The following is a 25,075-nucleotide window of genomic DNA, read 5'->3' on the forward strand; positions in this document are numbered from 1 at the left end:
GCTTCAACTAAGTGGATTGCTGAGTCTTTCTCCATAGAAATGACAGTAACAGTGGAATATCTCATTTACTTACTTGCAGGGCTGACACCTAAAGCACATTACAGTGATTTACACCCCAGACCACCAATAACATCATAAGACAATGCCAGCTTTCTAAACTGGGGGAAGGATTGTCACAGGGAATGCTTTGAAATACATACTTACAGACATGGGTTACATTTACACATTCCCTGTTCTTTCCCAGATATTAAAGTGCATTTGGCCGAAATAAGCCTTACATAGGTGGACAAGTTACATGGATTTAGGGGTAGCTAGCTGGGCTTCATCCCAGTTTTGTGATGCATGCTACTCCTACCGCCACAAGAGTTTTTTTTTTTTTAAACAACTCTGAATGATATTTTTTATGTATTATAACGTAACAAGCATTTTTTGTTTCTATAGCAACCATTTACAAAGTCACATCCCATTCATCTTCTGAAACAGGCTGTGGCACACCCCTTTTTGAGCTCTGCCCTCTCTCTAGCTGTGCACCAATTGTATCTAGTGACTTAATCGTCAGCTTGGACTGCTGCTTTAAAGCCCTATTTCTGGATCGGAGAGTAAAGCCAAGACATACTTAACATGTAATTGGGAGATAAACCAACGTGATGCTACAATAACTTTATGTTGAGCCTATGCTCATTAGATGTAGTAGAACAGACATTGCTTTTGGACATAGCTTTGTGGATACAAGTTAATCTCGGAACATAACGTCTGTTACTGATTTAGATAACATAACGGAGCTTCGTGAATCTCGCCCAAAGAAAGATGTCCTGACGCTGAATAATGGCGTTGCACCAAAATATGCAGTATAGTAATATACAGTATATGGGGGGGGGGGGGGGGTTCATTATTCAGCTATGATAGTGCCAAACTGGGCAGTAGAGCACAGAAACTCCTGTGATCAATGGTATTTTGCGGGTGATAGTGCCCCAATCAGCACTATTGGAAACTATTAAATAACCCCCACGGTGCTCTAATACACACTGAATAGATGTGTCAGTGGCTGTACTTTTTTGCATGCCACAAACAGTCCAATTCTCCCCTCTGCTCATCGGATGCCATCCCAGGGCCCTGCCAGGAGTTGTTGGATGTTGTTAGGGACAGCTTGCCCGGGCAACTGCTCTCTGGGCTTGTTGCTGGAGTTCTTGCAGGACAGAAGCGATGAACGCAGCCCACCCCAGCTGGGCTGCAGCCAGCCAGTGCTGCAATGGTGTGCCCACCTGGCGTCCCATACACTGCCTTTTCCTATCTCACGGGGCATGCCATTCCCATCGCTATAAAGGTCAAGGTGGAAATAAGCATGCCAGGTGAAAATGAGAAGGCAGTGTTGGGGGCAAGACACTGCCGACCTGTTGCAGCGGTGCAGGAGTGGCATGTTGTGTTATCATGCCTCCAGGATGCTGGGCTTAGCCCAAAAAACGAATGGTATGGTCCAAAAAGAGAACATATAGTCTGGCAAAATCCGAACCCTATGTTCATCACATAGCATTTAAAATATTTAAATGAAAAGGCCTTATGTTTATGTAATGTGGCTCTGGAACCATGCTTTGCGGTCGGCCTGGCCAGCATAGTGCCTATGCTGCAGCTGTGACTCACAGGTCAAACAGCAATGGCATATGTGCCGTAACTAAAGTTTTAGGCGTCCGTGATACTACACGCTCAAGATTTTTCCATCCCTGATATATACTGTATATATGTATAGTAAAGTTTGTTGTATAAAGATTTCCCCGTAATTTAGTGCTCAGTTAAATATGACTACTTTAATAGCTACTAACAAACATACTCTTAATTGTATATTGTACTATATTGGTGATTAAGCCCTCCCCAATTATGCTTGACTTTTATATTGTTTTGTTTTTTTTAGATTTAGTATGGCCATGTGATGTATATTGTCTTTAACATTTTGACCATGTATTTAAAAGAAAGGATGTACCCTGTTTATAAAAATCATTCGCATTCGTTGTTCACTGTATATTTTTTTCCATTAGGTTGTGGGATGAATGAGCGCTGATATTCAAGAGGAGTCTAACACAGCTTATCGCTCATTGCTTTGGACTATGGAAGATAACAACCTGTGGGGTCCTGAAGAAGAAAACTTGAGGAATGAAGAATTAGGGATTAATAAAGAGGCAAACTCTGCAATAGATTCGCCAGAGGGACCCACCCCATGTGTATGGAAAAATCCTTCAGTAACCCTGATGTACAAACCAGGAGACAGCATTGAGATTCAGCGTAATAACAGCAGCAGTGATTTCATTACGGAATCAGTTCAAGTAGAGGAAAACGTGCAGTCTATGGGATATAAACACAGTGATCCTATTACCAGCAGCACAGAGAAATCAGGACAGACGAAGTACAGAACTTGGACTGGACACAGACAATATGTTTGCCTGGATTGTGGCAAATGCTTTACTCATAGCTCAACTCTTGCTACACATCAGAGAACTCACACGGGCGAGAAACCTTATCCATGCTCTGACTGTGGGAAAAGGTTCACACGTAGCTCAACTCTGGCTACTCACCAAAGAATCCACACGGGGGAGAGACCATATGCATGTATAGAATGTGGGAAGAGGTTTACTCAAAGTGCACACCTTGTTTTACACCAGAGGATCCACACGGGACATAAACCGTATTCATGTAAGGATTGTGGGAAGTGTTTTAGCGATGGTTCAACATTTGTCATACACCAGAGAACACACACAGGAGAGAAGCCGTACAGTTGCAGTCAATGTGGAAAAAGCTTCAGTAGCAACTCAAATCTGGTAGCCCACCAGAGACTTCACACAGAAAACACTGTGTATATTTGTAACCAGTGTGGGAAAAGCCTCAGCAACCGCATTACATTTGCTAGTCATCAGAAAACCCACTTAGCAGACAAGCCATATGTATGTGTTGAGTGTGGGAAAGGTTTCACACGTAAGCTGCAACTTGTGTTACATAAGAGAATCCACACAGGAGAGAGGCCGTTTGCATGCGATGAGTGTGGCAAAAGGTATACACGCAAGTCCTATCTTATCATACATCAGAAAATCCACACGGCTGAGATTCTCTACGTCTGCAGCGATTGCGGGGAGAGCTTCCCTGAACACTCACATCTCAAGACGCATCAGAAATGTCACAAAGACGAGAAGTCAAAGCCTGAACTTATAGAGGAAAATGTTTCAGCCACAGACTAATGATTTTAAAACAACAATAAGGTCTATGTACGATGGCAACTGTGGGGCAGAGAGGGTGAGTACTGACGCACCGAGGCCCAGATCCACAGAGGTCTATTAACTCTGTGCTAGTAACTTACTGATATCAAACTCAACAAAGGACGTTATTTTCCCTGGGGTGAATGCATATCCACAAAGCTAATTATATACAAGAACAACGGCCATGATTGAACTCTTTAGCTCCGTGTTAAGTTAGCACTATCTTGCGTCTGCTTCAAATAACATGGCGTTAAACAACTCTTACCTAAGGGTGGCGTTACTCCTATCCAGACCCCGAATAGGTGTTAAAAAAGTAGAGGAAAGGAGAGAACGTTGCTTGCGGCATTATATCTATGTTAGTTAAATCACACCTAACTGTCGTCTTACACTTATCCAGACCCTGTAAAAGTCCTATTTCAGGGCCTTAAACCGAGTAAGAAAAAGTTTGGCTATGACTTAACTAACGTCACATTAAATACCTGCACTGTATTTACTTTAACAAACCGTTTTGGATGTTTTTTTATGGGGACTAAAACAACAATTAACACTGCGTTATTGAGCTTTGAAGGTACTCGTTAAAGCATAATGAGGCATTAACTTGAGTTAAGACAATAACAAAACTCTTTGAATCTGGGCTTATATGCTTAGTAAACAGGTCCAGGTATTTCACAGCGAATGCAGTATATTTATAAGAGCATCGAGAACATTTAGGCCCATATTTATTAAGCAGTCTTCTGCCAAAGGGAATTTTCCAGTGCTGGAAGACACTTTATAGTCCATTGAAGTCAGTAGTCTGTAAGGTGTCTTCTAGCGCCAGAAGGAGTCTTATGGCAGAACACTGCTTAGAAAATATGGGCCTAAGTCCCATAGAGAATCATTAGATAGTAAATTACACAGTGGTGTAATCCTACATCCTAAACGTGTGCACTGGCATCGATGTTTGATATTACCACTATTTTTTATAATACACTTTAATATACTCCACTTTCTATTTACAGGCGAAGTTCCCACTGTGTGTTTATGTCAGTTTTCACCTCTGTAGCCTTTTCCCTGCTCACAGAATTGTAAACTGTATTTTATTCCATCTAAATTAATATGACTGCACAGATGCTCCTACTTTGTGACATTACTGGGCATCAAAGAGCCTTATCATAGGAGCTCGGGATAAAACAGTTTCTATGATCAATCTTTTAAATCTGTATGGATTACAGCTCTGTTCTGCCTGGTGAAGTGGAGCAAGTGAGAATAAACAGTAGAGGCTGCCATGTGGACAATCTATTGCAGGTGTTGGGCCTTTATAAAGAAAACACTACATCAAATCTAAAACAACTATGGCTAAAACACAAAATAAGTTTGTTAATCTGCTTTAAACAGGGTTCCACTGGGCTCACTTTCAACATAAGACACATCCTCATTTCTTGTGGTTACAAGAATTAAAAGTGTGTAATACTTTTCAAAACAATGTCCAAAACCAATAAATAAAGTGTAGGTTCTCGGACCCTCCCTCCTACCAACAGTATTGAACCATTTTATCAAATCAAGTATGTTATATTGGAGATGTAGTGCATGAAGAATTCTGCTCACTTTGTGGTCTTGAGCACTTTCTCGTTAATGCAGCAAACATTGGCTCACTAGACTACATTGCTGTGGCAATAGGCAAAAATAATCACGAGGGGAAAAAATAAAAGAAGTTCTGTATGTCTTTGGCCCCCCCTCCTGTCCCTTGTGTCACAGATAAAACAGGTAGGACATACATACAGAACAAGCCAGGCACTGTACCCACATGGATGTAACATCTTTGGTTGGCAATGCTGTACAACTGGTAACTTGTTTGGGTCCCCACAAAATGACCACAACTACAACCACAATGCCCCCTTCCCAACCCTTATATTGTGCCATTAATATAAAACAAATAGAAATTTTATAGTCACCATCTACAGTATGTGCATCGGTATATGTTAACACTACCATTTCAACTCCACCATCCAAATGGTGTGTTTGCCCTCTAAGAGTGATTATTGTATCAGCAACAAGAATTATGTTTCGTGATTATGATCCATATTCCTTACCTTGATCATTATCATCGCTGTCAGCATTGTCCATTGGACCTAATATAAGCTCGTCCAACTGGTATCAACCACAAAATGTTTCTTTTCAATTTGACGGTATTCATCAAACAGGCTGTAGTATCTCTATACACTGATAACCATGCTGTACTGTATAATTATGCTGAGTATCCATATGGTGATAATAAACACGATGTACTGTCTAATGACGCTGTAGTTCATTTTCGTGAATACCAGTTTCTCAACATTTTCTGTCAATAGCCTCCGGCGACGGTCACTTACAAAGCTGCCAGCTGGGCTAAATACTGTGTCAGAGGGCACACAGGAGGGTGGACAGCTTAAGTGAAGTCTGGGCTCCAAATAGTCCTCTTTTACGCTCAGTATATAAATGGGCTCGTGCTGATGTCAACCTCTTTGTTACCATTAAAATAATCTTCCACCATTCTAGAAACTGAGCAGGTTGTTTGAGTCTTAACAGCAGGATCTTTGAACAAGTCCTTTAAGTCTGACCATATATCTTCTTTTTCTATATCACTACCTGACTATTACTGTACACCGGGGCTATACATGTCCGTTTTTTCTTGCTTGTTGTTGATTGGCACCAATAAGTTTTACATTTGATTGGTACCAATACATTTACAACATTAGAAGACCCAGTGGTTTGTGGTGAAGCAGAAGGTTGACGTCCAAGTGACTTTTGTAACTGACACCTTGCAACAAGGAGCTTTTTGCAGGTGTTGACATCTGTGCCTGGTGGAAGAACAGAAGGCATGTTTGGCTTAAACTGAGGGTCAAGCATGGTTGCCAAGACGAACTGCTCAGACCTCAGTATGGTAGAAACCCCTGAGGCCTTACTAAGCACCACAATGAGTCAGGGTATCTAACACCATCATTTTTCATATAATCCTGCTCCTCCAGCTGCTTTTCCAAAAGTAAGACAAGTCCTTTCGTTCCCTATCTCATGGGATGCAGTATAGCTGTCGATGGCTTGGTGCTCCTGCACAAATCGCTAAAGCATATGGAGGGTGGAATTCCACCTTGTTACAACCTCTTGCTTCAGTGGATACCATGGCATATTCTACTTTTCTTGCAGCTGTTCCAGTGTTTTGCAAGCTGTTACTGAATGCTGAAAAAGACCAGAGGTTTTAAGTATGACAGCCGGCATTTCCTGTATAGACCTATCATGTCTCAGAAAATTCTATACGATCAAGTTGATAGTGTGTGCAAAACAAGGTACGTGTTCAAAGTCTCAAGGTCATAGTACCCAAACAATATACACTCTTATCTGAAATGATGAAGCCTGAGGAGAGTCCAAGAGGGGTCAGCCATTTTGCAAGACATTTCTTAGTTTATCTAAGAGATTAGCACTGGTATTCTTCTTAGTGAAGCTAGCAATCAAAAAAGCAGATTGCCTGGGAAAAGTATATGTTAGTATACCGAAATGATGACAGAGGGTGTCTTGCTATTGCTGAAGGCAATGTCCTGTAGGGTACCATGGTCATGTAGTCCTTAGTTTGAACAGAACTACTTGTCCACATATCTGTAATCAAGTAGATACAATAGTTGGCTATGGTATTTTTCATGACTGGTGACCTTTGCCCTGAAACTCCATGTACAGATCTGGAATGGCTTATTTATAGAAATAAAATCTAGATGGAATTTGGTATTCTGGACACATACTCTTCACTTACCTCCGTGTCCAATGCCAACAATGGCTCTCATGATCTGCTGTGCAATAGGGTGTTTGGGTCAAAAGTTTGTTCCTCTTCAAATGACTGTTTCACAGTTATTTGGTGGTGACCAATAGAGTAGTTCAATTGGGAAGATTTATTAGCCTTAGATTTTCTCTTCACCGTCGTTGGAAACTGACTATTACTAATAATTTTGTTTTCCATTAGGTATTCCTAAATATTATCCCGTATTAAACCTTCAAGTAGTTTCCCCACTATTGAAGTCAGGCTTACAGGTCTGTAATTCCCCGGTTGTGATCTAGCTCCCTTTTTAAATATAGGCACCACATCTGCTTTACACCAATCTTGCAGTACTGAGCCTGTGGAAATGGAGTCCTTGAATATTAAATGTAATGGTTTGGCAATTATTGAACTTAACTCCTTGAGAACTCTTGGATGTTTGCTATCGGAGCCAGGTGCCTTGTTTACTTTAATTTTTTCAAGCCGCCAATGAACTTCTTCCTCAGTTAACCAATTGCTCATTAATATGGAGGTTGTGGCTTCCTCCTGCGGAACTACAATTGCAATTGATTCTTCCCTGGTAAACACAGAGGCAAAGAATTTGTTTAATACCTCTGCTTTTTCCTTATCTCCAATTATCTGCCTGCCCATCTCTAACTGAAAGGGTCCTATATATTCTTTTCTCATTTTTTTGTTATTAAGGTACTTAAAGAACTTTTTAGGGTTGATCTTACTTTCTATTGCAATCCTTTTTTCATTATCCATTTTTGCTCATTTGATTGCCCTTTTGCAATTTTTGTTACATTCCGACTGGCACCCTCTGTATCCACCTTTAAGACCCACCTCAAAACACACCTGCTGAAGAAACCATATGAGTAGCTCCATGGCTGATAATTAACACCTCATATGTAAATCTTGGCCCCTTGCAGACGCACTTACCAGAACGCCCTCCTACTGTCTCTGTACGTTCTTCCTACCAGCCAATTAGATTGTAAGCTCTTCGGAGCAGGGACTCTTTTGCCTAAATGGTACTTTTGTCTGGAGCACTTTGTGTTATTTATGTTATTTATATGATTGTCACATGTACTACTGCTGTGAAGCGCTATGTACATTAATGGCACTATATAAATAAAGATATATACATTTATTACCTGCAGAACAGTAAGAGAGAAGGGAATCACACAGAGAGGAGTCTCATGTCCTACAAGTTATAACTGTATCACCTTTTAGGGGCAGGGAAACAGGTAGGGACATAGAGGGATGTCAGCAAACACACTGGTGAGACGTCTCTCAGTAGCCCCAAGCCGACACCCCGCATCAGCCCACAGCTCAGTTTCCATCGATGCGCATACAGGGAAAATTCACTTCTGGGACACATACGTCACATCCGGGAGGTTGCCGTAAAAACCAGGACGCCGGTGGAGGACACAAGGGAGCTTCACGGAATGCAGGAATGACCTCTGCACATCAACAGGGGGCGCCACGCGCTCACAGGAGAACCTCATCACCCTCAAAAAGACGAAGAGGCTCCAACGGTTAAGATCCCAAGCGCCAGAGGAAACGGGGGAGGAAATCAGCAGCTGTTTGCTATCAGAGGCAGTGAGAGACAGGGGTCTCTAACTACAGGCGGCTATATCTATATTTACATTATATTTGTGAGTGCAATTTTTACTTGGCATTGAACTTATTCCTATATAAAGTTTCTACACTGTGTCTGCGCCTCCTATCTTTTTCTTTTGTTTAAAAGATGATGGGTTTTTGTTGGCCATATATGGCCTAGGAAAGGTAGTGCAACGCCTTTAGCTTCGCGGCTCGGGTTGCACTAACCTTTGGTAAGGTTGATGCATGCCCACTGACATTGAAGCTAGCAGCTGGCATATGTTAAATGGTTAATGGATAGCAAGGACTAGGTTTGTATTAATAAATGCTGGGGCCGTTTTCATCCAAATACTTTGTCAGATTATGGCCTTGGGTGGGGACGGCTTGTTTTAAGATATATTGAGGAATTCAGCAATAAAGAAGGTATACAGAACAAAGGAAGGACAGGCACTTCAAAATTACCGTATTGGCCCGAATATAGTACGGCCTCACACATAATACGACCCTAAAGGTTTGAAGGTGTTCTACAGTACATGAAAAGTAAAAGGTGTTAGTTTGAGCATATACAGTAATATGAGTAAAGTTTTCGGAAGGACCGATTTTAGGAAAAAAACATAGCACACACACACCAATATATATACACACACACACACACACAAACACACACACACACACACACACACACACACACACACACACACACACACACACACACACACACACACACACACACACACACACACACACACACACACACCTGATCTTTTAGCTAAAAACATGTAGTGTACCTACTAAATAGATGCAATTGGATGGGTATGTGTACACACACAACTATATATAGATATACTGTATAAACAGACAAATACATCTTTATATACACACAAAAAATAAACTTGCATTTCTTAAGCTTATTATTGATGTTGAAATGGTGAAATAAAAACACGTGATACGTATTGAAATCTCTTGATTATTTGGAGCCAAATGTAACTGCTCCCATTTACCATCACTTTAATAAATAATGACCTGCGATCCTGAACTGCTTGTTACAGAAAAGAATTATTACCTAACAAATAATACATATTTTACACCTAGAGCAATTAATATATATGTATCTCTAATATAACTGTTTATATATATATTACAATATAACAATAATTATTTTTCTTTAAACAGGCCCACAGCGTGCCACTTGCCAGCAGCGTCCACTTGCTGTTAATTCTCACTTACTCCACTTCACCAAGCAGCACAGAGCTGTTTTCCATGCAGTCTTGAAAAAGAAGTGTCAGAGAAACTGTCTTATCCTGGGATTCTCTGATATGACACATTTGAAGTCCAGGGATATCAATGTGGTAGGTGCTTAGCAGCCATATTCATTTAAGATTTGGGTTCATTTTGTAGGAATAAAACGTGGAATAAGCAGGGTAAACACCAGGGGGGTAAAACCAGACCACGTATTGTACAGTGTGTGGTATCCTTGAGTGATAAAACAAGGGGAACTGCACCTAGTATAAAAGTAGAACCTCAATAGCACAGAATGTCTATGTTTCAGGAAGAAGACTGTGTCCTCTTCAGTACCAAATATGGTCCACAATCCTTGACTGGTGCTGCCAGACCTTCGGCACTTCCAGTCATGTGATTTTTCACAAGCGATCACATGACCGCGAATGGAAGTGAAGGGAGCTCCACTTCTGTTTTGATCAGGGTGCCCACTCTGTGGGAGTGGTCGCCCCGATCACCCACTAGAAAAAGAGTAAGTGCCCATGATGTACCTGGAAAAGGCAATACCGGTTGCTCGTTTTTTTCTAACAGGGTTTAAAACGGGTAGGGGGAGTGAGTCCATTCAGAGCACAACCACACTATTTTTAGCTCCAGGGACCCCCTCATAGCTGAGATACTTATAGTTTTAGGTGCCGGATTCTTCTCCTAGTCCAGAGAAGCAAAGTGGCTGTCAAACCATGGATGATGATGTGGCTTCCTACTGGATGGCCGTGGGCGCCATATTTAATAAACAAGGAATTGCATTGGCACAAAAAACTGTAAGTACCTCATGAACCACGGGGTCATTGGAGATAAACATTTCGGGTGGGATTGTTGCTTTAAGATGCTTCCTGGTCCATATTAAAGAGGAGGTAGCAAGTCTCTAGCCTGTCGGGTCCCATCCTGTGTTCAAACTGCGGCTGGAGATCTGCTGGCGTCAAACCACTGAGGAAGTGAACGGCAATCTCGTCATATACTGTCTTCCCAACGTCACCTACGAAAAGAAGATAAAGCCTTGTGACATTAGATAAGGGGCACTGGTCCCGCTCTGTCTGCAGTTTTTCCTACCTGCTGTGAAGCCTCAGACCCCACTAGATTGCATTTCCCCATATTTAGGACCCCTTGGAGTCTATTTCAATCCCTTTTCTGTACTAACCCGTCCCACCTCTGCTGGGAAGCTGTTCTATGGATTCATTACTCTTTAGGTGAAGGACTTTCTCACATTTCCTCTGAGCCTAACCACCCTCCAGCTCCAGAGTATGCCCTTTTGTTTTAAGCTTCCTATTTTGTATGGGAAATGTGCCTTACTGGTAACCTTTATATATATATATATTCATCCTATATTCCTCAAAGGTTGCGCTCGTTTTACACACATGTAGAGCTGACAGTGTAAGTAGCACCGGCACAGCGAGTCCCTGTCCAAAATTTCAATTTAATTTTGGTAGCAGAGGGAGATAAACTGACTTTGAAAATGTCACCGTGACAGGGTCTCTTCCCTGTCAAAAGGCTTTGATGAAAAATCATATCAGTAGCAGGGAGTTGGTTATCTGCAGTCTGAAGCAATTAATACGTCTCCACCTGGGTCATTAGCAGACTTTTAAAAACCCTGCGGTAGGGACTGCATGGAGATCTCTAGCACAGGGAGACACCCTGGACTTCTGGAGAGATCACACGGGGACTACAGGAAAGTACTGGATGCTGGACCTCTGTGGAGAGAAACCTGCACTGGGACTCTTCTTCCCCCCCCCCCCGACCCCCTCCCCTCTAGGCCAAATTGGAGGAAGCTGGGGCCCAATGGTAAAGGGACTAAAGACTGATGTGAGTCAGAGCTCCTTATAGGAGCTAGGTCTGTTTATTTTGCTGCTCCCTTTTTGGTGGAAACTAAGCTGTGTTTTTTAAAACCACTGGCTATTAAAAGCCTGTTTTGATTTCTCTTAAACTACGTCTCCTCTTTTAAACCTCTGCACACATCTCGTACAGTCACCATGAGAGCAGATCCTGGGATTTCGAGTGAGTTCATCCACTGCAAAGGCAGTTTTAAATATAAGCATGTTTGGGATAGAGGGATGAGCACCATCTGGATTCAGATGCCCCTTTGAATTTGTAGCAAGTAGGGGAGATGGTCAGACTGGGTGCACTATATGGTCTTTATATGAGGTCAGTGTCTATGAAGCGATAGATATGGTGGGTCCCCTTGTACCTATACATTGCTGGCGTATTGTCTTCAGTGTCGCTGACAGAGAGGAGACTTCCTCGTCTCCGTTGTCATCCTGGAAGGTTTCGTTATCAGCGGCCACTTCCATCGCTGACCGGGCATGACTGACTACCATCTCCAGGGTGTTTCCCTCAAGCTCCTCAAAATCGTCAGGATAATCAGGAACATCTCCTTCATCATCAGAACCTTGGGAAAACACATAAAACCAATATCTTTTCGGTCCCAGATCATAAATTGATTTGAATGAGTGAGATATTAATGGGGCAGTAAGGGTAGTGGTGGTGGTGAAGATGAGGGAGGACTCAATGCAAAGATGCTGCCCTCCCCCACATAAAACAGAGACCAAACTCCCCCCTCTCCCTGAAAAAACTTCTCTCCTACTTCCTCCCAAAGAAGAGAAGCTACAAAAGAGGGGAGGCTGTTCCCGTCGCCAAAAGAGTAGTGTCTGTGTCCCCACCACCCTACTCAAAGATGGGAAGGTGACATCTTTAATTTGCCCAGAAGAACATGAGCAATAACCCCAATAATAATTAGGAGGTGTTATTACAGGAATGGAATGTAACACACAGGGAAACAGTTAAGCTCTCATCTGTGGCCACAGACTGATTAGTACACAAGCACTACTGTATACTAGCTATCAATTTATCACTCATGACCACATAGTCACCACTATTATGGCTATGTGCACGCTTTACATATATTGTAATACGGTATTTTAGTTATTTGCATCCCTCTGTTTGTCTCTCCTTATGAGATTTAGTGCTCCAAGTCTGTCCCTACGTCTTCTTTGAGTTTTAGTATTGTGTATAAATGGGAGTTGCAGACCATCTCATTTGAGGTATATGCTACCAAGTCTGTTTTTCCAACCAAGTACTGTAGGAGATTTTTCTCCAGTATATCCCATCATACACTGTAGGGGCAGCATGTGATTATCTGCTAAATAGTTTTAATTTTATGTTTATAGTTTGTGATCTCTGTGGATTGGCCATAGATTCGCCAACAGGGCGTGGAGTGTGAGAGAAAGGCCACCATAAGAGAGGGCAGCTTCCAGAGCAGAGTCAGACTGAGTGAGCCAGGTCTCAGTTATAGCAAATAGGAGCAGAGAGTGAGAGAGAAAGAAGTCATGCACAGAGAGGAACTTGTTAGAAAGGGAGCAAGCATTCCAAAGGGCACAGGAGAAAGGGAGAGAGGGTGACAGGGGATGGGTATGAGGTTGGAGGGGTTGACACCAGAAGGAGTAGAAGTTGCATTTGGCAGGTAGAAATAAGGCAGGGACCAGGATTAGGAGAGATATCCCCAGAAGCAAGGAGGGGAAGCATGGATAGAAAGAAAATGAGTGAGGAGGATTAGTAGGGGTGGGTTTTAGTGCAGGAGATATAGCTGTGTAGTGTCACAGGGCGCCGGTAACAAAGGAGATCATGTGAACTGAGAAGTGGTGACGGAAGGAGAGATGGAGATATATGAATAGAGTTGGAGACATAAAGAGGCTGGTAGAAAGAAGTGCATAATTTGAAAAGAAGTGAGGCCATAGCAAATATAAACAGTAAAGGCGGCATCACAGCAATAGTAAAGTGCCAAGATGGGCAGTCGGGGAAAGATAATATCCTCCTTTCCAGCGTAGATTAAATTCAGGAATCAGGACCAGTAGGTGTTGTCCACTCCTTTTGTTGTCCACTCCCGCTTAAACCCCACTTTGCTTGCTACTTCAATGGGCTACTTGAACATGGGCTGCAGACAGCAAGGGCTGCTATGTCTGCGGTTATATGGGCCTAAGAAGTCACCTGACTGAATTAAGTGCAGCCCAGCCTGCTTAATTAGCATATGTGAGGCACATTAAAACAGATGTTTTTTCTAAACAGGGTGTTGTCCTGCCTAAGTGTAAAAGCTGAATTTAATTAAGAGACACATCAAGGGGTGATTGAGACAGGATTCAAATATGGGAATTGCAATGGGCTACTTGAACTTGAAATTTAACTTTATCTGGAAAGTTAAACCATTCTGTCATTAAGAATTAAGGCTTGACATTTAGACACAGAATTACAACACACAATACTATAATTTAGGGCAATGTCAATAAGACAGAATGACGAGACTCAATACTGGCTCCCAGTGTATTGTCACATTAATTTTAATTACTAAACATAAATATCATGAAGCCTCACCATGTTTGAATTACAACAATTAATTCTATAATCTAGTGTAATTTTAAACATGGTGCCATAAAAATTTCATGATTGAATGAAATCCTGTAATTCAAACACTGACCCATTAAACTGAATTACAGTATTAAGTCTTTTTTTTCAAATGCTGTCATATTATACCAAGTAACAGAATTTGGTTTGTTATATTTAGAGAGCTCTGTAGATGTGAGAAAGACACCTGTCATATTTGGAAAGCTCTGTACACATGAAGAAAACTCTTTTGGAAAACTCTGCACGTGAAGAGATCTGTGAGGCTTGGAAATTTCTGCACATGTGAAGAAGAAAACTGTAAGATCTGGAAGGCTCTGCACATGTGAAGAAGAGACCATGTTCGTCTGGAAAGCTCTGTATACACTATTACTATCTATAAACAACTCTTGCTGGTCCGTGAAAAAATATCCAAACACTTCTCCAGGATCCAGATGGTTACTAGTATGTCTGTACTCTTTAACACTCACCTATCTCTGATGGAATATCCTCTGTCTGGCAGGGAACACTAGGTTCCCCCTCTATGTTTTCCTCAACGGAAGACAAGCTGTCATTGTCAAAGTCTTCAGAATAGTCCGATCTGTCTCCCGTGCTGGATAGCTCCTCCTGATCCCACAGCTCACAAGCGTTAACGTCAGGCTTGTAAGAACTGGGTGTTACCGATTTAGACCTGAATTCAAGTTTGGCTGGGTCATGATGACCCATTGATGTTCTGCTCTGATTGTCTGGTGGGTGAACATTCTCTGTGTTTTGTTTCTCCAGATTCTGCTTTAACAGCTGGAATTCCTGCTTCTGGATAAACAGTTTCAAGTGGCCCTGGACAAACGAAAGGTTCAGGATGCAGTTTGCACTAGGTCTAGATTCCGGACACTTATCCAGAATGGTTTGAACCAAGTTATGCAAGTCTTTGGAGAAGCATTCAGGGAGAGAAGGATACTCCCCCTTTACGATTTTGTAGAAGAGACTTATTAGATTTGTTGCATCAAAAGCCGGCTTCAAAGAGCAAGTCTCATAAAGTAGGCACCCAAGTGCCCAAATGTCTGATTTAGAGCTGTAAGGTATGTCCTGACACAGCTCTGGGCTCAGGTAATATGGTGTTCCCACACACGTGCTTGCCATATCTATGGTGCTACTCATCATCTTAGAGATTCCAAAATCCCCAAGCCGGACCATTCCCTTCTTGGTGAGAAAGATGTTGGATGTCTTGATGTCCCGGTGAAGGATCTTCATTGAGTGGATGTATTGGACTGCCATAGTCAACTGGACAAACCAGTCCATTATGGTGTCTTCTGAGAAGAGGACACCCTTCCTCTGCTTGATGTGGTCATCCAAAGTCCCACCATCACAATAGTCCTCAACAATAAATATATGCTCGTCCCCCGGGTCACAGAAGTATTCGTGGAACATCACCACATGAGGGTGCATGAGCTTTCCCAAGATTGTAGCCTCCTGAATGATAGATTCTTTGGTTCTCATCCGTTTTGTGGCATCTACCTTAATTCTTTTGACTGCGTATGTTTTTTTGGTCTCTACATTCCTCATGAGGAAAACTTCAGCTGTTGCCCCTCTCCCAATCTTCAGTATTTTCTCATACTTCTCCATGGTGTTTCCATAGGCTGCAACATCAAAGAGAAACTATTATACAGTACTCAGGACAATACTTTTTTTATTCATTCATTTCATTTATTCAATGTATAATCTACGTTATGAAGTCTCCCTCTCTTTCTCTAATTACAACAGAAATATACAGTTGCAGAACAATAGCTGCAGGTAGGGCCAGTAACCCTTAAGTATGGAGCCCCTAAAGACAGAGCCCTAAACAGTTTCAGTAAAAGGAATATGGCACGACATAGGGGGCTCAAGAAAAGAAGGCTCCTGGGTGCCTGCTTATCAGCTCTATCCACGGACCAGCACTCAAGTTCCTTCATCAGTCTGTGTGGAAGTGGCAGTTCCCAAATACAGACAGCAAGGTATTGTGTCAAGCACCATAAGACCTATCAAGATTTCTGGTCCAGGGACCCCCTGCTTCCCGAGGTACAGGTCTCAGAATGGGGTGCAGTATCACCTGCAAGTTTATATGTCCCGGTCACGTGGGCCGTGATGCAGGAGATTTAAACTTGCAGGTGAAACCGGCAGCCGACACGGAGACATGTACCTCGGGAAACACCCTGACCTGAAATTAATGCGGTTCAGCTTCAGAGATCCTATGTACTAAAAATAATAATAAAATCAGCGCAATCTGCTGTAAGAGCTGTGCGGGGGAGACACAGAGAGAGGGACCGCTTCTCTCTGAACTCTCTGCTGTAAGAGCTGTGCGGGGGAGACACAGAGAGGGACCGCTTATCTCTGAACTCTCTGCTGTAAGAGCTGTGCGGGGGACACACATAGAGAGGGGCCGCTTCTCTCTGAACTCTCTGCTGTAAGAGCTGTGCTGGGGAGACACAGAGAGAGGGGCCGCTTCTCTCTGATCTCTCTGCTGTAAGAGCTGTGCGGGGGAGACACAGAGAGAGGGGCCGCTTCTCTCTGATCTCTCTGCTGTAAGAGCTGTGCGGGAGACACAGAGAGAGGGACCGCTTCTCTCTGATCTCTCTGCTGTAAGAGCTGTGCGGGAGACACAGAGAGAGGGACCGCTTCTCTCTGAACTCTCTGCTGTAAGAGCTGTGCTGGGGAGACACAGAGAGAGGGGCCGCTTCTCTCTGATCTCTCTGCTGTAAGAGCTGTGCGGGGGAGACACAGGGAGAGGGACCGCTTCTCTCTGATCTCTCTGCTGTAAGAGCTGTGCGGGGGAGACACAGAGAGAGGGGCCGCTTCTCTCTGAACTCTCTGCTGTAAAAGCTGTGCGGGGGAGACACAGAGAGAGGGGCCGCTTCTCTCTGAACTCTCTGCTGTAAGAGCTGTGCGGGGGAGACACAGAGAGAGGGACCGCTTCTCTCTGATCTCTCTGCTGTAAGAGCTGTGCGGGGAAACACAGAGAGAGGGGCCGCTTATCTCTGATATCTCTGCTGTAAGAGCTCTGCGGGGGAGACACAGAGAGGGACCGCTTCTCTCTGATCTCTCTGCTGTAAGAGCTGTGCGGGGGAGACACAGAGAGAGGGACCGCTTCTCTCTGATCTCTCTGCTGTAAGAGCTGTGCGGGGAAACACAGAGAGAGGGGCCGCTTATCTCTGATCTCTCTGCTGTAAGAGCTGTGCGGGGGAGACACAGAGAGCGGGACCGCTTCTCTCTGATCTCTCTGCTGTAAGAGCTGTGCGGGGGAGACACAGAGAGAGGGACCGCTTCTCTCTGATCTCTCTGCTGTAAGAGCTGTGTGGGGGAGACACAGAGAGAGGGGCCGCTTCTCTCTGATCTCTCTGCTGTAAGAGCTGTGCGGGGGAGACACAGAGAGAGGGGCCGCTTCGCTCTGATCTCTCTGCTGTAAGAGCTGTGCGGGGGAGACACAGAGAGAGGGACCGCTTCTCTCTGATCTCTCGCCTGTAAGAGCTGTGCGGGGGAGACACAGACAGAGGGGCCGCTTCTCTCTGATCTCTCTGCTGTAAGAGCTGTGCGGGGGAGACACAGACAGAGGGGCCGCTTCTCTCTGATCTCTCTGCTGTAAGAGCTGTGCGGGGGAGACACAGAGAGGGACCGCTTCTCTCTGATCTCTCTGCTGTAAGAGCTGTGTGGGGGAGACACAGAGAGAGGGGCCGCTTCTCTCTGATCTCTCTGCTGTAAGAGCTGTGTGGGGGAGACACAGAGAGAGGGACCGCATCTCTCTGCACAGCTCTTAGACTGGTGGTGGTCGGGTACAATTAACGCAGTGGGAGTCCCTTTCAGAAGCAGGGATCCCCACTGCGTCAATCCCTTCAGAGCAGCCAGTTTACTGGGCTTTTGAGCATGGGGAAGCTGCGATCCGGCCGCGTCAGGCCCTGTTCAGCAGAAGTTTCCTCGCGCCGAAAGCCAACTTAGATAACACTGCATCTGTGCATATTGACACAATTTAGAATTTACATGTAATCAGAAAAACAGTAGTGTTGACAAAAAATGTAGCGCTGGAATTACAACCTGATTTAGGGGCCTCTGTACTAATATTTTATTTTACATGTTTTTGTGCTTCAAAATTTCAGTGCTAAAAGTAATACAAACCTTCATCAAATGTGCAAAGTTTGTAAGAAGACTTCATACAAATGACTCATATATTGCTGTTTGAAATGAATATTGACGTATCACCTCATGTTGAATAACTGGTTGATACAGTTTAAATGAAAAACGGACTATGTGGTAAATATAAATAATATTACACTAATAATTGATAACAGCCATACTGTGAAATGGTATTTAACCTATATAATTAAACATCCGCGCTGAGTCAAAAACATTTGTGACACATAGCAAGTTAATTCTGCGCTTACACTATTCACAGACTTTTTAGGGTTTATTACAAGTAAAATTTGGCGGACAATTTCACGCACTTTTAATAGATTCTTTAATGCACAGAAACATTATATTTGAGTAAATACCATTAAAATAACTTGTGTTCGCCAAGCGCAGTCTGTTTTGTGTGCGCCAAAATGAACGAAAAACCTAATTTTTGACACAGATGGAGAAATTTCCTGTTTGTACACACAAGTGCAATTGAAATTCAGTTTAACATGCCAATTTTGTGCCAAAAAAGGCCGTTAGCGATTCCTTGGTACAGTGGTTTCCAATCTTTTTTTGGTTAAGGAACCCCAAGTAAAATTCTGTGGAACATCCAACCATCTCTAATAGCAACTCTGTGATCAGATGCATTGTAAATTCTTCTGTATTTGATACAATTTTCAAATAACCTAACAATTGTAGGGAACCCTTTAGGGATGCCTGGGGAACCCAAGGGTTCCTGTCGCAGGGCAGGCCTTAGGCTAAGGCCCCGCTCCCTGCAGACAGGCGGCGCGCTGACAGGCACAGACCGCGATATGCGGTCTTTAGGGAGCCGGAGCGGGAGGGGGGCGGGGGCGTGGTTTGCGCGGAGGGACCCGCTACTCCCCCCCCCTCCCTCCACGGGCTCGGTCTCCCGGGCTGCAGGAGGGAGCTGCTGCGGGCTGCTGGAAGGTAAGCAGCTCCCGCTCCCTTCCCCCACAAATGCCACACACACACACACACCACCCCCCTACCTTGTGTAGGAAGCTGTCTGACAGCTCTCGCCCCCGCCGCTGATAGGCTCATCAGCGCACCACGTGACGCGTCACCGCTCGGGATCACAATTTTCTTGCATCCCCTGGCGGCTGACGCGTCACAGCGCGTAGTGAGCCGTGCAGCGAGGGGGGACTGGGACCGGCTCAGAAGGATTCCCCTGCTGGTGGGGAACTCTCACGCAGCGGGTCCCAGCCCTTAGGGCAAGGAGATTGCCTTGGGCCCGTGCTCCCTCCTCATGTCAGTGACGGGATCTGGGGAGTCCTCGAAATGGCGAAGGACCGCACCGCTGCTCACCCCAAGGTAGGGTGTGTTTGTAGCTGGGGGAGGGTGTGTGTGTGTGTATGTGTATATACCTGGGTTAGGTCTTACTTTATCTGGTGATGCCTTTTTCTGCAGCGTCACGTTGTCATGGCGACGCAATTTCAATACGCCATGATGCTGCAGGAGGGGCCCCGCCAAAGGTATGGCTGGCCCGGCAATGTGTGTATATTATTTACATATGCGCACCCAAGCACAGACACATCAAACTAAGGGGATTCTAGTACCTTTTTATAGGGATTAACAAAAACTACATATTGTGATTATAACATTATTAGAAATGGCAAAAGATTAATGTTTTTTCTATCACATTTTTAAAATAAATTATTTATTCTAGTTTAGATATATTTTTACTTGCTTAACCTTCTGACACGTTTTTCCCTACAGAAAGACCACTGTATGCATACACACATACACACATACACACAAACACACATATACACATACACACATAATCCTGTACAGGTTAAGACAGTTGTGTATGGGTGCTGTATTTTTCACTCTCCCTCTCTGCTCCCCATTGTCTGTCTCTCCCTCTCTGCTCCCCATTGTCTGTCTCTCCCTCTCTGCTCCCCATTGTCTGTCTCTCCCTCTCTGCTCCCCAATGTCTGTCTCTCCCTCTCTGCTCCCCAATGTCTGTCTCTCCCTCTCTGCCCCCAATGTCTGTCTCTCTCTGCCCCCCATGTCTCTCCCTCTCTGCCACCCATGTCTCTCCCTCTCTGCTCCCCAATGTCTGTCTCTCCCTCTCTGCCCCCAATGTCTGTCTCTCCCTCTCTGCCCCCCATGTCTCTCCTCTGCCCCCCATGTCTCTCCCTCTCTGCCCCCCAATCTGTCTCTCCCTCTCTGCCCCCCATGTCTCTCCCTCTCTGCCCCCCATGTCTCTCTCCCTCTCTGCCCCAAAGGCTGTCTCTCCTCCCATGTCTGTCTCTCCCTCTCTGCTCCCCATGTCTGTCTCTCCCTCTCTGCCCCCCATGTCTCTCTCCCTCTCTGCCCCCAAAGGCTGTCTCTCCCCCCATGTCTGTCTCTCACTCTCTCAGTACCTCTTGTCCGTCTCTCTCTTTGCTCTTCTCTGCCGCCCTGCTCCTCCTCTGATTGGTCTTCTCTGATTCTCTGTCCCACCCCCTCACTCCTCTGATTGGTCCTATTTCCTATGTCCCGTTTTCCTCCTTCTCTGATTGGCCCTTTCTCCTCTAAAGGAAAGAAAGCCTCTGAAAGCTCAGGGCCTGTGTGTACAACACCAGTGTCACCTGCAGCAGGCTACCGGGGACCCCCATGCTGACTACCGGGGACCCCCGTGCTGACTACCGGGGACCCCCGTGCTGACTACCGGGGTCCCCCGTGCTGACTACCGGGGACCCCCGTGCTGACTACCGGGGACCCCCGTGCTGACTACCGGGGACCCCCGTGCTGACTACCGGGGACCCCCGTGCTGACTACCGGGGACCCCCGTGCTGACTACCGGGCCCATGCTTACTACCGGGGACCCCCATGCTTAATATCGGGGACCCCCATGCGTACTATCGGTCAAGGACATTTGGTCGCGGCTGTTTCTCTGCGACTAAATGACCGCGCTTGACACTCCGCCTCTACAGTAAGTCCCTAACCTTGACCCTTACCCCCAAAAACCCTAATGTTAATCCCTAATACTAATGCTACCCACTATCATAAAAAAAAATTAAACCTCTTACCCTAAAATGCGTTACCCTAACTGCTAAAACCCTCAAACTTACCCCCTAACCTAACACGTACCTTCTCGGCGGAGCGTCCCCCCGGGGTCCAGCTGCGACCAAATAGCCAATTCCGGCTTCCTATCCCCTCCCATACTGTAGGTGCTTGACGGGGAATGGGGGGGAGGTGCACCTCAGGTGTGCTCTTTTTGTGAGCACAGGTGTCTCGCCAGGTATTGTTTGAAGGTGGATTTACGGGGATATCTATCTATATATCTATATATCTATCTATATATATATTGTAACATCGCCGGAAAAAGAGATCAGTGTATCTCGAAAGCTCGCACAAATAAAAGCATTTCGTTAGCCACAGAACGGTATCATCTATTTATATATATATATATCTCTCTCTCAACTTGGGACTGTAGTAAAGTAAAACTCTCTCCGCTGGCTGTTACACTAGCACAGGGGTCTGCAACCTCTCAAGGAAGAAGAGCCATTTTCTATTTCTAAAAAAAAAAAAGTATTTCTCCAAAGTATTCCGAGAGCCGCAACACAAGCATGAATATTACACTCCCACAAACACATACATATACTGTACACACCAATAGGTATATACTGTATCAGCATTAATATACGACAAAATATGTGGGGGAATAAATCTCACAATAAGTCCCTTTTTTTTAGGTTTTTTCATTGTTACTCTGTACAAAACAATGTCATTTACAAATATACATACATACACTACCTTCCCCAAAAAACACCTACACTACCCCCACCCCAAAAAAATGACCCCCCCCCCCCCAAATATTCTATTATATATATATATATATATATATATATATAATCTCTCACACACACACAGATCTTTCCCTATCTTTCTCCACACACACACAAAACACATATCTCCATCCCCTCCCCTGGTACCACTTCCCCAGCAGTGCCTCACTATTAAAAACAAACACAAACCCCTCTCCCACTTCCAAGGCCAGCGTTCTACTCAGAGACCTACCTGACGAAGATCAGCGTGTGGGTTTGAAAGCTTGCAACTTATATCGACTATCTACCGGCCCAATAAAAGATGTCACCTTACAGGCGCCTTGTTGTTTTAGCTGTGACTGCCTGTCAGCCCAGCTCACATTACACCACGTGGGGCTATTGTTTTGCGGCTATCCCCCTCCGATCTCCAGGGGCTAACGCTTCCCATGGCTTGTTTCCAAACTCCATGGCAACATAGGCATGGTTCCGGGCCTTATTAACCCTCTCACTGCGAGAGGGGCCTGCAACACAGATTAGAAAGCAACTGTCCACGGCAGGAACCGAGCGTGTGTATACATCTTTATATGCACACATTTATCACTATTCCTTTCATACGTGTATTGCCCTGTCTGTTTGTGTTACTATTCCCTCTGCAATTCCTTCTCTGGCTCAGATGGTTATCTTCGTATTTACACCACCCACAGACAGCTGTTTCGACCTTGTGTATATATATATATATATATCATATAAAAATATCACTTGTGAGCACATTCACATGTCCTAGACTGTTCTGCAACCCTGCTTTTCGCCGTTATCATCCTAGCATATAGTGCTTCCACTGCAGCAATGGATTCTGGGAAATTACATGCAAATTAGTTTGTGTATATACACACACACATATATATATATACACACACACACACACACACACACACACACACACACACACACACACACGCTAATAGAGCACTCAGAGATTCCTAATGATGAGTGATGGATGTGTATTTGTAAAAACTTAATTTTTAATTGTAAACAAGTTAAAATAAGGTGGTACATACAAATGACAAACTTTTGTATGTACCACCTTATTTTAATTTGATCACCATAAAAAAATAAGTTTTAACAAATACACATCCATCACTCGTCATTAGGAGTCTTTGAGTGCTCTATTAGGGTAAGTTTAGGCCGCGCTTATAGTCCCGTGACGCCGCGTCAAAACAAATGTATTTAATCCGTCGCGTGCACTTATGAATTAAAAAATGTGTATCTGTATTATGTGATAAAAATGCTGAAAGAAATGCGAACCACTACTTCGAACACAATATAAAACGTGATCTATATAAATGTTATGTACTGTAGATATGAATACTAACCTAGAGTGGTATGACATTGCTGAGCAATGTAAAATACTTTAAGATAGCATCTATAAGTAATTGATGTTAATAGAAGAGACAATCTAATAACGTACGATTACCATGAAGGGTTAAACTGTGACCAAGGTCATGGCTACAAATTACTGGTAAATGGTTAGCTATCACAATGGGCCACCACTAAAAGAATGAGACAACTATAAGTAGCTAAGGCAAAAAGAGAGAGGCAGTGACAGCATCCAAATGCCATCATAGCAATATACTGGTAACAATGCATTCATTAAGCCCTGATGGTGTGAATGTACCTAACCGATAAATCCAATAGGATTCACAAATGCATGGGGTTTTGAATCTGTCTTCTCCCTATTTCGAGGCCGGGACAGACTCAATACCAATAGAACTTATTTTGTATGTGTTATTACTCTATTGATTGACTCTTTAGCTCACTCACAGTCATATAGTGGTTTACAGCTGATTTTCTGAACTTGTTTACGTCCGTTGCTTAGCAACTGTGACTGTCAACCCACGAATGCTGTGAGCCAATCACCCCCGAGGAAGCCACTCACGTGACGAAACGCGTCGGGACGCTCAGCTAGGAGGAACGGAGTGTTTGCTGTGAGGTGCTTCAATACCCAAGACTAACCGCGGTGTATATGCGACGCCAGTGAGGCAGAATAATCATCGTTGGCATCAGGGAGATCGTGGAGGCCTGCTGGGGACCCTGGTTATCAGATCTGCACACACCTCAAGGTTTCTCCAGTTGTATTCAGCACAGCACCGTTTGTGACTTATTACCTGAGCCGTCCTCCAGCTGGTGACGCCTGCTTACAGCTTCTCTCAAATGACTGTTTTATATTTCCCTATGTGAGTGCATGTCCTTGCGACCCACTCTCTTTTATAATAAATCGACATACAGTATTATGCTATGGAGCTGACACTTCTTTTTTCTTTGTGTGTATATATTTATATATGTATGTGTATGATATATAGGGTGGGGAAAGGGAGGACAGAAAAGGAAGAGGGGAAACCCAGGGAAGGATGGGAAAGAGACTGGGAAGGGATGAAGATACAGGGGAATGTGAGATAAATGAGACCTACCACCGGAGATGTTGACATCTGGCCAAAATGTAGCTACGGCATCAATACCGAATTCATAATGCAAACAACAGAACCATGAGACCAAGGGGATAGTATATAAAGGACTAACCTCAGGATTCCAAGAGATGATTGGGCCTAATGGTTAAATGAGTGTACTTGTATCCAGGCACTCATTAAACCCCCTAGGAGTCTCCCTCATACAGAGTCGTTTGAACCTATCCTCCCCCACCCCCCCATACCGATGGGGGAATATGCTCAAGTCCCATAATGGCAAGGGAGCCAGGGTCCCTACTGTGTCTTTGCAGGAAATGTCTGGATAGACTGTGCACATTATTCCCAATTATAACATTGTGCCGGTGCTCCAGAAATCTGGTGCTGAGGGCACGAATTGTACGGCCCACCTACTGTGGACTGCATGAACAAGATATCGTATAGACCATATATGAAGACAGGCAA

At 44.2% G+C, this 25,075-nt stretch overlaps 1 protein-coding gene across 3 annotated transcripts; it reads right to left on the reverse strand.

The window, feature by feature from the left end:
* Window positions 1-9,548: 9,548 nt before the first annotated feature.
* Window positions 9,549-22,591, reverse strand: LOC142467358 (uncharacterized). 3 transcript variants are annotated; one of them, XM_075572953.1, is made up of 4 exons: window positions 22,405-22,591; window positions 14,727-15,872; window positions 12,053-12,253; window positions 9,549-10,846 (listed from the first exon to the last, which is right to left on the reverse strand). In XM_075572953.1, exons 2-4 carry the CDS (start codon window positions 15,856-15,858, stop codon window positions 10,692-10,694), a joined length of 1,488 nt encoding a protein of 495 aa, XP_075429068.1. In that variant the 5' UTR covers window positions 15,859-15,872; window positions 22,405-22,591; the 3' UTR covers window positions 9,549-10,691. The 3 variants fall into 3 exon arrangements, with proteins under 3 accessions (XP_075429068.1, XP_075429066.1, XP_075429067.1); XM_075572951.1 differs by lacking the exon at window positions 22,405-22,591 and adding an exon at window positions 21,475-21,562; XM_075572952.1 differs by lacking the exon at window positions 22,405-22,591 and adding an exon at window positions 20,766-20,841.
* Window positions 22,592-25,075: the final 2,484 nt, after the last annotated feature.

This window comes from Ascaphus truei, chromosome 16 (genome assembly GCF_040206685.1).
Source record: "Ascaphus truei isolate aAscTru1 chromosome 16, aAscTru1.hap1, whole genome shotgun sequence".
Taxonomy (NCBI): domain Eukaryota; kingdom Metazoa; phylum Chordata; class Amphibia; order Anura; family Ascaphidae; genus Ascaphus; species Ascaphus truei.

Bases quoted from the DNA above. Each gene is read 5' to 3' on its own strand.
- LOC142467358 (XM_075572951.1), bottom strand. From the start codon at position 21,547: ATGGGAGGGGATAGGAAGCCGGAATTGGCTATTTGGTCGCAGCTGGAC. The intron at 12,254-14,726 runs GTGAGTGTTAAA...TGTTTTCCCAAG, and splicing joins GGATATTCCATCAGAGATAG to GTTCTGATGATGAAGGAGAT. The intron at 10,847-12,052 runs GTACAAGGGGAC...TTCTTTTCGTAG, and splicing joins AATACGCCAGCAATGTATAG to GTGACGTTGGGAAGACAGTA.